We start from the raw sequence: 13,946 nt of genomic DNA, 5'->3' as shown, positions 1-13,946 counted from the left end.
CTGACTGCTGGAAGGGCCAAGGTTTGGGGTGGCCGGTTGTGTGTTTGCCTGCTTTTAAATTCTGGGCCTTTCTTCCTTGGAAAACAAAATCCGAGTTATTTTATGACTTTAGCAAAGTATCATGGAGCATAAATTATTGGGGAAAACACTTCCTGACGCCTACTGTGTGCAGGATCTAGCGCTCCCCACATAACACTGACGCCTACTGTATGCACGACCCACAGCGCTCTCCAGAAGCTCCGGGTTCAATCTACGCGGGTCACAATGGCGCCTACTGTTTGCACGACCCACAGCACTCTCCAAATGCCCAGGGTTCCAGCTAACCGGATCACAATGGCGCCTACTGTATGCACTACCCACAGCGTCTCCAAAGGCTCAGGGTTCAAGTTCCTGGATCACAATGGCGCCTACTGTATGCACGACCCACAGCGCTCCCCAGATAACATTGGAGCCTACTGTGTGCACGACAGTGCGCTTCCCGGACAACGCTGGCGACTACTGTGTGCACGACCCCGTGCTCCACGGCCTCCCCGTGGGCCGAGCCCAACGTCCCCGGGGCAGCCGGCGCCGCGCTGGGTTGGGCGGGGGCGCCGTCCGGGAGTAGCCCGGGGAGCGGTGTCCGCAGGCCCGGGCTCTAGCCAGGCCGCCTCCCCGGCGCGCCCCGCGGCCCTCCCGCCCCGGGACGGAACACGGGGCGGCCACTTTCCCTCAAGTTTAGCGCGGGCCGCGACAGGGCCGGCGGGGGCAGGGCGCGCGGAGGAGGCGGCCGCCTGCTCCCTCACCCGCCTCCCGCCTCCCGCCTCAGCCGCCGCCCGGCCCAGGAAAGTAGGCCCAGCGCGCGGAGGGGCCGGGCGGCGACTCGCCCGTATCATTCCGCCCGCGCTGCGGCCCGCCCGGCCAGTCGGCGGCGGCGGCGGTCCGGGTCTGCGCGGCCCCCGCCCCCGCCCCGCCGCTCCCGGCGCCCCCCGCGCCGCATCCGGGGACTGGCAGGGCGCGGGCCCCGCACCGGCCGCCGGCGGGGCGCGAGGGCGCGGCCGCGGGCCTTACCGGAGTCGCCGCGCGCCTTGCTCTCCCTGGGCTTCGGGGGGCGGCCCCGCGGCATCGTCGGCGGCCCGGCTCGCACCCACACCCACTCACACTCACTCACACTCACACTCACACGCGGCGGCGGGGGCGCGCACGCGCGGGCACCCGGGCGGGGGCGCGCCCAGCCGGCGGCAGAGGCGGGCGGAGCGGCCCGGCGGCGGGCGGCCCGGTCCGAGCGCCACCGGGCTCACGGGGGAAAGGCGCCCGAACGCGCGCACCGGAGCTCTCGAACCGCGCCGGCCTCGGCGGGTTCCATGGCCCGCGGGCCGCGGTGGGGGCGTTAGGCGCGGGCGCAGTGGGGGCGGGGGCGGCGCGGGGCGCATGCGCGGCGCCGCGGGGCCTTCGCGGACGGAGGAGAGCGAGGGGGTCACCGGGCCGGGCCGCGAGCCCTGGAGTTCGGCCAGGCGTGGACCCCGGGCCAGCCCCGCGCCTCTGTGGCCCGGGCGCCTCGTGCGTGTCCGCGAGCTCGCGTGCGCGCGTCACCTCGGACCCCAGCATGGCTTGGAGGGCGGCCCTACCCGCGCCGCCCTAGTGCTGCGAAGGGCCTGGGAGCCCAAACCCGGAACCACCACCTGGGACTGGGAAGACGACATGGTCAGAAGTCGGTAATGTTCCTTTCCCTGGGGGCAGTGCATTAAAATGGACCATTTCACGTGTGTTGGTCTTGTGTGTTGCCCGCGCTAACTTGCACGAAGTGGTAACAGGAATAGGCAGCGCAGCAGCCTAGCGCCGGGTGGAGAGGCCGGCAGATCCCGGGGAAAGCGACCTTACTCTGTCACCTGGAGGGCTGGAGTGCAATGGCGCAAATTAAATTGTGCAATCTGATACGTCTTGACACATGTATACACTGTGAAACCATCTTCACAATCGACAGTGAATATGTGCCTCCCGTCTCTCTCTAACCCTTTCCTCTCCTTCCTTCCCTCCTCCCCCTCCCACCCATCTGCTTTTTGTCACTAAGTTTGAATTTCCTAGTTTTTAAATATCTTTTTATAGAGTCTGGGTCTCGCTTGCCCTGTCACCCAGGCTGGAGTGCAGTGACACTATCGGGGCTCACTGTAGCCTCAAACTCCGGCCGTTAAGCAATCCTCCTGCTTCAGCCTCCTGAGTAGCTGGGACTACAGGTGAGCACCACCATGCCTAGCTTTTTTTTTTTTTTTTACATATGGGGTCTCTCTATGTTGCCCAGGCTGCTCTGGAACTCCTGGCTTCAGTTGATCCTCTACCTCAGCTTCCCAAAGTGTTGGGATTACCGGTGTGAGCCACTGTGCCCAGCCTGTTTTTCTTGGTGTTTCATAAAAGTGGAATCGTATCGCGGCATAATGATGTTGGAATTCATCTATATATTGATAAATACTTAAGTCCTTTTTATTGCTGAGCGGTGTTTAGGAGTCATTCTTGCTTACTCTTTCCCACTGCAGCCTTCACTCAATCTCATCAAAGATATATATCCAATACATAAACCAAATCCAAGCCACTCCCACTTTTATTTCCCCCTGAGCCATGCTGTCTCACCTAGATTACGGATACAGCCTAGTACGAATATTTCCAATTATGAAATGTATTAACACCACGAGCTTTCTTTCCTGTGTGTACTTTCAGAGTTAAGGTGAGTTTAAGTGTGTGTGGCCGGGTGTGGTGGCTCACACCTATAATCCCAGCACTTTGGGAGGCCGAGGCGGGCGGATTACGAGGTCAGGAGATCGAGACCATCCTGGCCAACACGGTGAAACCCCATCTCTACTAAAAATACAAAAAAAAAAAAAAAAAAAAAGGCGTGGTGGCAGGTGCCTGTAGTCCCAAGCTACTGGGGAGGCTGAAGCAGGAGAATGGCGTGAACCCAGGAGGCGGAGCTTGCAGTGAGCAGAGAACGAGCCACTGCACTCCAGCCTGGGCGACAGAGTGAGACTCCGTCTCAAAAAAAAGGAGGTGTATGTGTATGTTTTTAAGACACGGTTGGTCTCTGTTGCCCCGGCTGGAGTGCAGTGACACTGTCTCTGCTTACTGCACACTCTACCTCCCCGGCTCCAGTGATCCTCCCACCTCAGCACCCCAAGTAACGGACTGTAAGTGCTCCCCACTATGCCCAGCTAATTTTTTGTAGAGATGGGGTTTCACCATTTTGCCCAGGCTGGTCTCAATCTCCTGAGCTCACCCACCTGGCTTCCCAAAGTGCTGAGATTACAGCCATGAGCCACCGGACCTGGCCAAGTATTTTTTTTTAAATCCAATTTGATAATCTTTGTCTTGAATGAGAGTGGTGGCTCCCAAATTTCCTGCACTTTAGAAGACTCTGGAAAGCTTTTAAAAGTCCCAGTGCTCTGTTCATACTTCACATCAATAAATCTGACGGGAATGGGAACCGTGCATTGGTGGTGGTTTTTAAGATCTGCAGGTAATTTTCCGATGTACAGCAAAATTTAAGAGCTAGATCATTTAGTACATTTATACAAAGTGATTACTGATATTTTTACATTTAAAGATGTCTTTTTACACTTTCCATTTGACTCACATATTTTATGTTCTTTACGCCTTTCTTGATTTCTTTTGGATTACTGATGTTTAAAAATTATCAGTAATTTTTAAATTTAAAAATTTTTAAATTTGAGATCAGGCAAGGTGGATCACACCTGTAATCCCAGCACTTTGGGAGGCCGAGGTGGGTGGGTCGCTTGAGCTCAGGAGTTCACGACCAGTCTGGGCAACATGGCAAAACCCCATCTTTACCAAAAATACAAAAAATTGGCCAGGCGTGGTGACGTGTGTCTGTGGTGCCAGCTACTCAAGAGCCTGAGGTGGGAAGATACTTGAGCCTGGGAGGTTGCAGTGAGCTGAGATTGCGTCACCGCCTGGGTAACAGAGTGAGACTGTCTCAAAAAAAATTATATATATTTACATATATATTATATATACTATATTACATATATTTATGTATAAAGCTATGTGTATTTACATATATATAGTCGATTTATATATATAAATAGCCTTTAGTGGTACACTTAAGATTATAACATGCGCTCTTGACTTACCAATGTCTAATGTAATTAGTATTTTTTCCTCTTCCCAGACAATGCTAAAAGAGTTTATTGGATATTTTAGTTATTTCTATATTTAAAACTCCACAAGACACATTACAGTTGATGTTCATTTTGATGGCCCACATATATGGCACTATCATTGCGTTTTATCCTTCTGTGACTTTCTAGGGTCATTTCCCTTCCACCTGAAGTACCCCCACTATTATTTCCTTTAGAGGAGGTCTGCTCATCATCTCAGTTGTGTTTGCCTGAAAATACTTGTATTTAATTTTGATTCTTAAAAAATATTTTTTCTGAGTATGGAATTCTAGGTTGTCAGCTAGTTTCTTTCAACACGTTAATGATGTAACTCCACTGTCATATGTATCCATATTTTCTGCTGTTTTTTGAAATAAATATTGACTGCGTTTAAGTTTTTCTCTGTCTTCAGTTTTCTTCAGTTTTACTATAGTTTATCTGGATGTGTATATCTTTTTATTCATCTTCTTGGGAGTTGATTGGACTTACTAAGTGTCTGGATTGTTGTATGTCTTCGATTTTGGAAAAATCTTGGCTATTATTTATTCAAATACTGCTTCTGCTCAAATAGCTCTCTTAACCTACCAGAGCTCTAATTAAACATAATTGGAGGCCGGGCACGGTGGCGTACGCCTGTAATCCCAACACTTTGGGAGGCCAAGGCAGGCGAATCACGAGGTCAGGAGTTCGAGACCAGCCTAGCCAGCATGGTGAAACCGTTTCTACTACAAATACAAAAATTAGCCAGGCATGGTGGCGCATGCCTGTAGTCCCAGCTACTTGGGAGGCTGAGGCAGGATAATTGCTCGAAACCAGGAGCAGAGGTTGCGGTGATCTGAGATCATGCCAGTGTACTCCAGCCTGGGCAATAGGGCGAGACTCCATCTCAAAAAAAAAAAAAAACATGTTGGATCATCATATACTTTTTAAGAAAATTCTATATGATGTTTTTATCTTTTTGTTCCTTTATCGTTCTTTCTCGTTTGTTCTGATCTATCCTTCAGTTTATTAAATTGCTCTGTGGCTATGTCACAACTACTGTTGAACATACCCATTAAGTTCTTAAGTTGGTTTTGGATTTTTCAGTTCTTGAATTTCAGTTGACTCTTTTTCACATGAGCAAAGTTCGTTTTGTTGTGTTTTTTGAGGTAGGGTCTTACCCTGTCGCCCAGGCTGGAGTGCAGTGGCATCAACAGCTCACTGCAGCCTTGACCTCCAAAGTTCAAGGGATACTCCTGAGGAGCTGAGACTACGGGTGTGCACCACCATACCTAGCTAATTTTTTTTTTTTTTTTTTTTGGTATTTTTTATAGAGATGGAGTTTTGTCATGTTATCCAGACTGGTCTCAAACTCCTGGGTGCAAGTGATCCACTTGCCTCAGCCTCCCAAAGTGCTGGGATTACAGGTGTGAGCCACTATGCCCAGCCCAAAGTAATTTTTAAAAATATGTTGGCCGGGCACGGTGGCTCACGCCTGTAATCCCAACACTTTGGGAGGCTGAGGCGGGCAGATCACTAGGTCAGGAGATGGAGACCATCCTGGCTAACATGGTGAAACCCCGTCTCTACTAAAAATACAAAAAAAAATCAGCCACACATGGTGGTGGGCACCTGTAGTCCCAGCTACTCCCGAGGCTGAGGCAGGGGAATGGCCTGAACCCGGGAGGCAGAGCTTGAGTGAGTGGAGATTCGCACCCCTGCACTCCAGCCTGGGCAACAGAGCAAGACTCCATCTCAAAAAAAATAATATGTTCTAGGCTGGGTGCAGTGGCTCACACCTGTAATTTCCAACACTTTGGGAGGCCAAAGCAGGTGGATCACCTGAGGTCAGGAGTTCGAGACCAGCCTGACCAACATGGTGAAACTCCATCTTTACTCAAAATATGAAAATTAGCCAGACATGGCGGTGCGTGCAGCTACTTGGGAGGTTAAGGCAGGAGAATCACTTGAACCTAGGAGGTGGAGGTTGCAGTGAGCTGTGATCGTGCACTCCAGCCTGGGCGACACAGACTGTCTCCGAAAAAAAAAAAAACATGTTCTAGTTCATTTTAACCTCATGAGCCTAATTATTATTCCTGATAATTCTACAGTATGGAGCGCCTGTGCGTCTTTTTCATGATTCCTAATTCTACGCTGTGGAGCTCCTGTGCGTCTTTTCTTTTTTGGTCTCTCATTTGTGCTGGTTCTTCTTGTGTTGCCCTGCCTTCTTGTTTGTCTAGATACGTACAAGAAATGACTTGGAAAATTACGTAAAAAGTAATTTAAGGTATAAGATGATATATTTCAATAAAAGATTTTCATCTACTTCTGCCAGCTTCCTGGCATTCTGTGACCATCTTTGCTTTATTTCAGACTGGACAGCCGGCACCACCCAGTGATTCAAGGATGGCCATAGCCCAGTGCAGGGGCAGATTTGCTTCCAGGTGCCCTTACTCCTCGGTACAGTCCATGGGGTTTTCAGCTCTCAGTGCTTAGCGGTTTCATAGGGCCCCCACCCTTGGTACTCTGGATTAAAAGAAAAAAAAAAACACCTAGGCAAAAACAGTTTACGAATGCGACTCACCTGTCTTCTCCTGAATCCTGGGCTGACAATTTCTAAGTAGCTTGTGAACGCTTCGCTGCCCTCAGTAGGAGCCTTAGTCTGATTCACCTAGTTGGCCACAACCAGGAGAGAAATGTCCTTATACCCATTCTCTCTAACCTATGTCCATCAGGCTCCCACCCACCCATGTGACATCTTCAACCATGTGACTTCAACGTCACAGTGATCTCCACACTGCCAAACACAGTAGTCCATGCTGGTCCTCCGAGCTCCCAGGTGCATCTGGCAGCTCGCCACTTTCGGCTCTGACTTCACTGCCATCCTCAGCCTCCTGGGCTGGTCCCCGGCTCCTCCCAGCCCCTTAACACTGCAGGGATCATTCCTGGGCTTCTGCTGTACCCACTCCTTGATGATCTCAATTACCTGCATTCACACATCGGCCCTGTGCTGATGGCTGTCTACCTGCATCTCCATCTAGCTGAACTCCAGGCTCCAGCCCAGAGAAGCAAGAAAAGAGCAAAACAAGCAAGTGACTCACATGTGCATCAGGCATACACACGGAAGTGCTCAAAGGGGTCGTTAGAACTTGAGATCTATTTATTTATTTTATTTTTTATTTTTTATTTTTTATTTTTTTTTTTTTGAGACGGAGTCTCGCTCTGTCGCCCGGGCTGGAGTGCAGTGACCGGATCTCAGCTCACTGCAAGCTCCGCCTCCCAGGTTTACGCCATTCTCCTGCCTCAGCCTCCCAAGTAGCTGGGACTACAGGCGCCCGCCACCTCGCCCGGCTAGTTTTTTGCATTTTTTTTTTAGTAGAGATGGGGTTTCACTGTGTTAGCCAGGATGGTCTCGATCTCCTGACCTCATGATCTGCCCGTCTCGGCCTCCCGAAGTGCTGGGATTACAGGCTTGAGCCACCGTGCCCGGCCTTATTTATTTATTTTTGAGACAGATTCTCTCTCTGTCGTCCAGGCTGGGCTGCAGTGGCACAATCTCCAGTCACTGAAACCTCCACCTCCTGGGTTCAAGCGATTCTCCCACCTCAGCCTCCCAAGTAGCAGGGATTACAGGCGTGCGCCACCATGCCCAGCTAATTTTTGTATTTTTAGTAGAGATGGAGTTTCATCATGTTGACCAGGCTGGTCTCGAACTCCTGGCCTCAAGTGATTTGCCTGCATCAGCCTTCCAAAGTGCTGTGATTACAGGTGGCAGCCACCACACCTGGCCTTAAGGTCTAGATACCTAACTTAGTAGGGAAGAGGAGTGGATACAAAGGACACTTGTAGAAAATAAAATGACTTTTTGGAAAGATAAGAGGCCGTTTAGAAAAACAAGATAGCCGGGCATGGTGGCTCACACCTTTAATCTCAGCACTTTGGGAGGCCAAGGCAGGCAGATCACTTGAGGTCAGGAGTTCGAGACTAGCCTGGCCGACATGGTGAAACCCCCATCTCTACTAAAAATATAAAAATTAGCCGGGTATGGTGGTGTGCACCTGTAATCGCAGCTACTCAGGAGGCTGAGGCTAGAGAATCACTTGAACCCAGCAGGCAGAGGTTGCAGTGAGTCGTGATCACGCCACTGCACTCCAGCCTAGATGACAGCGAGACTCTGTCTGATCATCTTGTGTCAGTGTCTGGGTGTGGTGCTGGCTCTTCACCACTGAGATTAGAGAGTTGCTTTTGGGAGGGGATTTATGACAGTTAGGTTCTTTTTTTTTCTTTTCTTTTTTCTTTTTTTTTTTTTTGAGACGGAGTCTCACTCTGTCGCCCAGGCTGGAGTGCAGTGTCGCGATCTCGGCTCACTGCAAGCTCCGCCTCCCGGGTTCACGCCATTCTCCTGCCTCAGCCTCCCAAGTAGCTGGGACTACAGGCACCTGCCACCACGGCCGGCTAATTTTTTGTATTTTTAGTAGAGACGGGGTGTCACTGTGTTAGCCAGGTTGGTCTCGATCTCCTGACCTTGTGATCCACCCACCTCAGCCTCCCAAAGTGCTGGGATTACAGGCATGAGCCACCGCACCTGGCCGACAATTGAGTTCTTTATGGAGGCTCTGTTTTTAGTCAGTTAAGGGATTACAGAAATTCAAGTGCCTTTAAAAAAAAAATTCGATTATTTTAGATTTAGGAAGTACACGTGCAGGTTCGTTCCATGGGTATATTGTGTGGTGCTGAGGTTTGGGGTACAAATGATCCCGTCACACAGGTATTACAGTAAGCATGGGACTCGATAGGTTTCAACTCCCCTCTCCTCTCCCCATCTAGTAGTCCCCAGTGTCTCTTGTTGCCATTTTTATGTCCATTGTATCCAGTATTTAGCTCCCTCTTATAAGTGAGAATGTGGTATTTGGTTTTCTTTTTTTTTTTTCCAGATGGAGTCCTGCTCTGTTGCCCAGCCTGGAGTGCAGTGGCACGACCTTGGCTCACTGCAACTTCCAGCTCCGGGGTTCAAGCAATTCTCCTGCCTCAGCCTCCCAAGTAGCTGCGATCACAGGCGTGCACCACCACACCCAGCAATTTTTTTTTTTTCATATTTTTAGTAGAGACAGGGTTTCACCATGTTGGCCAGCCTGGTTTCAGATGACCAGCCCACCTCAGCCTCTCAGAGCGTGGGGATTACAGGCGTGAGCCGCTGCCGAGGACCGGTATTTGGTTTTCTATTCCTGTGTTAATTCGCTTAGGATAATGGCTTCCAGCTGTATCCATGTTGCTGCAAAGGACATGACTTAGTTGTTTTTTATAGCTGTGTAAACTGCCTTCAGCTTGAAATAATATGTCAATGTGGCATATTTTGGGGTGCCACGTCCTGCTCCCTTTCATTAATCTCCCTACCAGTTTCCCTGCTTCTTCCCTGTTGACCCCTTCTCCAATAAGAGAAGATGGAACATATCAGCATTTTGTGAGGATTTTACGAGATAAAACATGTAAAGCATGTAGTGAGTGGCAGGTAGTGAGCACACTGATCATTGATGAGACTCCCATGTGTGTTGCTGGTGACAGTACAACAGCAGAGCCACTCCCACCACCTCGCTCAGCCCCTCAGCGGGTGTCCTTCCTTTCCAGGATGAAAACTCACAGAAGTCCCATTATTTTGCTGATGACTTTTAGATATTAATGTCCTGAAGTCACTTTCAGTTAACTCGGCCGGGCCTGATGGCTCATGCCTGTAATCCCAGCACTTTGAGAGGCTGAGGCAGGTGGATCACTTGAGTCCAGGAGTTCGAGACCAGCCTGGGAAACATGGCAAACCCCATCTCTACTAAAAATACAAAAATGAGCCGAGCATGGTGGCGCACACCTGTAATCCCAGCTACTAGGGAGGCTGAGGTGGGAAAATCAATCCCCTGAGCCTGGAGGTCGAGGCTGCAGTGAACCGAGGTCCTGCCACTGCACTCCATCCAGCCTGGGCAACACAGCGAAACTCTATCTCAAAAAAATAAAGTCGGCCGGGCGCGGTGGCTCAAGCCTGTAATCCCAGCACTTTGGGAGGCCGAGACGGGCGGATCACAAGGTCAGGAGATCGAGACCATCCTGGCTAACATGGTGAAACCCCGTCTCTACTAAAAAATACAAAAAACTAGCCGGGCGACATGGCGGGCGCCTGTAGTCCCAGCTGCTTGGGAGGCTGAGGCAGGAGAATGGCGTAAACCCAGGAGGCGGAGCTTGCAGTGAGCTGAGACCCGGCCACTGCACTCCAGCCTGGGCGGCAGAGCGAGACTCCGTCTCAAAAAATAAATAAATAAATAAAAATAAAGTCTTGATTCAGTCTAATATATTAATCAATTTTCCTCTTATTGATAAAAGAATACATGGTAAAGGAATACAAAGGTAAACTTCCCTTCCTCCCCAGTTACGACCACTTGTAGCTATTATATTTCTGCCTGTTGGTGCTGCAGGCTTCTCTCTTTCTTCATAATATCTAGAGTATTTCTAATTTTTTAACAGCTTTACTGAGGCATAAATGAGATGCAACAAGCCACACATACCTAAAACTTACAATTTGATACATTTTAGCATATGTATACACCCATGAAACTACCTGCCACTCCAATCAAGATAATAAACATTCGACCGGAGGTTGGCTTACGCCTGTAATCCCAGTACTTCAGGAGGCCGAGGTGGGCAGATCACTTGAGGTTAGGAGTTCCAGACCAGCCTGGTCAACATGGTGAAACCCCGTCTCTACTAAAAATACAACAAATTAGCTGGATGTGCTCGCTGGAAACCAGGAGGCGGAGTTTGCAGTGAGCTGAGATTATGCCAGTGCACTCCAGCCTGGGCGGCAGAGCGAAACTGTCTCAAGAAAAAAAAAAAAAAGTGGCCGGGCACAGTGGCTCAAGCCTGTAATCCCAGCACTTTGGGAGGCCGAGACGGGCGGATCACGAGGTCAGGAGATGGAGACCATCCTGGCTAACACGGTGAAACCCCGTCTCTACTAAAAAATACAAAAAAACTAGCCGGGCGAGGTGGCAGGCGCCTGTAGTCCCAGCTACTCGGGAGGCTGAGGCAGGAGAATGGCGTGAACCCAGGAGGCAGAGCTTGCAGTGAGCTGAGATCGCACCACTGCACTCCAGCCTGGGCGACAGAGCAAGACTCCGTCTCAACAAAAAAAAAAAGGATAACGAAGATAGGCATCACCCAAAGATACCATTTGTTTACTGTCTCTCAGACATCAGTGTTCCTTGCTATCTGATGTCTAAAGTCATGACAGTGATTTTTTTCATGTGTTTTGTCTAGTTTTTTAAAAAATGGGGTTAAATTCAGTCCCTTTCATTCCATCTTGAGTGGGGAAGACCTGAATTATTTTTTCAGGGAATAAATGAATACCTCACTATATTAGTTGGGGTTCCCCAGAGAAACGGAATCAATAAGCTATGTAAAAGATATAAAAGAGGAGACATTATAGGAATTGGTTCACATGACTGTGGAGGCTGAGATGTCCCCCATCTGCCATCTGCAAGCTGGAAAACCAGGAATGCCAGTGCAGTCATTCATTCTGAGGCCAAAGGGCTAAGAACCAGGAGCTCAACATCCTGGGGACAATGGAAGTCACAGCTTGAGCTAAAAGGGCAAATTGGCCCTTCTCAACCCTTTTTGTTCTTCTCTGGGCCCTCAACTGGTTAGATGATGCCCACCCTCAATACTGAGGGTGGAGTTTCGTTACCCCATCGAACAAGCCAAAGGCTAATCTCTTCTGCATGTGCCCTCACAGACACACCCAGAAACACATAAAATTAACCTTCACACTCCTTAAAATCATTAAAAAGCATTAAAAGCAAAGGAAGTTTGGTTGTTGAAAACTTGCTTGTTGGTCTGTCCTAGCTCTGCCAGTTTCTGAGTCTCAAAAGTTACGTAGTTGAACCCAAACAACTGTCCTTCTTGAAAAAGAAGGATAAAATTGAAAGCCTCGTGTTTCTTGATTTCAAAACCTACAACAAAGCTACAGTAATTAGCTTTGAGCAGTGGTGTATGCTTAAAATCCCAGCTACTTGGGAGGCTGAAGTGGGAGGATCACTTGAGGCCAGGAGTTTGAGGCAGCATAGTGAGACTATGTCTCTAGAAAAAAAAAAAAGCAGTCAGGTGCAGTGGCTCGTGCCTGTAAATCCTAGCACTTTGAGAGGCTGAGGCAGGAGGAATGCTTGAGGCCAGGAGTTCAAGACCAACCTGTCCAAGTCAATATAGTGAGACCACATCTCTGAAAAGAAAAAAATAAATAAAAATAATAAGAAAAAGCTACAGTAACCAAAACTGTGGCACTGACAAAGACAGATATACAGTCCAATAGAATGGAATTGAGAGCCCAGAAATAGTCCGTCACATGTTGGTCAATTTTCAACAGGAGTGCCAAAACCATTCCATGGGGAAAGGACAGTTTTTTCAGCAAATGTCATTAGAAAAGCTGGATGTTCGCAGGCGAAAAAGATACTGTTGGACCTTTACCTTCTACCACATACAAAAATTAACTAAAAATGGATCAAAGACCTAACTATAAAACGTAAGCAAAACTATAAAGTTTTAGAACTTAAAGACCTAAAAAAGCTAAAACTATAAAACTCTTAGAAGAAATGAGTTTTATAGGAGAAATGCTTCATGACATTGGATTTGGCAATGATTTCTTGGATATGATACTGTCAGAGGGCATTTGAACCAGAGCAACTCCATCTTGAATAGGAGCTGGGTAAAAGGCTGAGACCTACTGGGCTGCATTCCCAGACAGTTAAGGCATTCTAAGTCACAGGATGAGATAGGAGGTTGGCACAAGATGCAGATCATAGGCTGGGCACAGTGGCTCATGCCTGTAATCCCAGCACTTTGGAAGGCCAAGGCAGGTGAATCACTTGAGGCCAGGAGTTCAAGACCAGCCTAGCCAATGTGGTGAAACCCCGTCTCTACAAAAAATACAAAATTAGCCAGGCGTGGTGGTGCACACCTGTAATCCCAACTACTTGGAAGGCTGAGGCAGGAGAATCACTTGAACCCGGGAAGTGGAGGTTGCAGCGAGCTGAGATCGCACAACTGCACTCCAGCCTGGGCGATAGAGTGAGAATCTGTCTCAAAAAACTAAACAACAACAAAAAAGATACAAGTTGGCGGGCATCGCGCCCGTCATCCCAGCACTTTGGGAGGCCGAGGCAGGCGGATCACCTGAGGTCAGGAGTTCGAGACCTACCTTACCAACATGGTGAAACCCCGTCTCTACTAAAGATGCAAAAATTAGCCAGGCATGGTGGTGGGCACCTGTAATCCCAGCTACTCAGGAGGCTGAGGCAGGAAAATCACTTGAACCCTGGAGGCAGAGCTTGCAGTGAGCCGAGATCACGCCGTCACACTCCAGCCTGGTGGACGAGCAAGACTTCATCTCCACAAAAAAAAAAAAAAAAAAAAGATACAGGTTATAAAGAGCATGCTGATAAAACAGGTTGCAGTAAAGAAACAGCTAAAACCCACCAAAACCAAGATGGCGACGAGAGTGACCTCTGGTCGTCCTCACTGCTACACTCCCACCAGCACCATGACAGTTTACAAATGCTATGACAATGTCAGGAAGTTACCCTACATGGTCTAAAAAGAGGAGGCACGAATAATCTACCCTTTTTTAGCATATCATCAAAGGTTTCTATGAAAATAGATACAGGCCAGCGTGGTGGCTCACACCCGTAATCCCAGCACTTTGGGAGGCCAAGGCAGTAGGGTGGCTCAAGCTTAGGAGTTTGAGACCAGCCTGTCCAACATGGTGAAAGCCCGTCTCTACTAAAAGTACAA

The 13,946-nt window shown here is 49.2% G+C and overlaps 1 protein-coding gene across 5 annotated transcripts in view; it reads right to left on the bottom strand.

Annotated features, from left to right (window-relative positions):
- The window catches only part of ZNF236 (zinc finger protein 236), a 150,760-nt gene extending 149,574 nt beyond the window's left edge, over window positions 1-1,186 (bottom strand). For 4 of the 5 annotated variants that reach the window (XM_033176180.1, XM_033176173.1, XM_033176187.1 and 1 more), the window contains exon 1: window positions 1,048-1,179. In XM_033176180.1, the coding sequence (XP_033032071.1) occupies window positions 1,048-1,102 (55 nt within the window). In that variant the 5' untranslated portion in view covers window positions 1,103-1,179. Of the gene's footprint in view, window positions 1-1,047 lie in introns of all 5 variants that reach the window. The other variant, XM_033176194.1, reaches the window with a different exon arrangement.
- Between the last annotated feature and the right edge of the window lie 12,760 nt (window positions 1,187-13,946).

This window comes from Trachypithecus francoisi, unplaced genomic scaffold (assembly GCF_009764315.1).
Source record: "Trachypithecus francoisi isolate TF-2019V2 unplaced genomic scaffold, Tfra_2.0 Contig01474, whole genome shotgun sequence".
Lineage (NCBI taxonomy): Eukaryota > Metazoa > Chordata > Mammalia > Primates > Cercopithecidae > Trachypithecus > Trachypithecus francoisi.
This window is presented reverse-complemented; position numbering and strand designations above follow the sequence as displayed.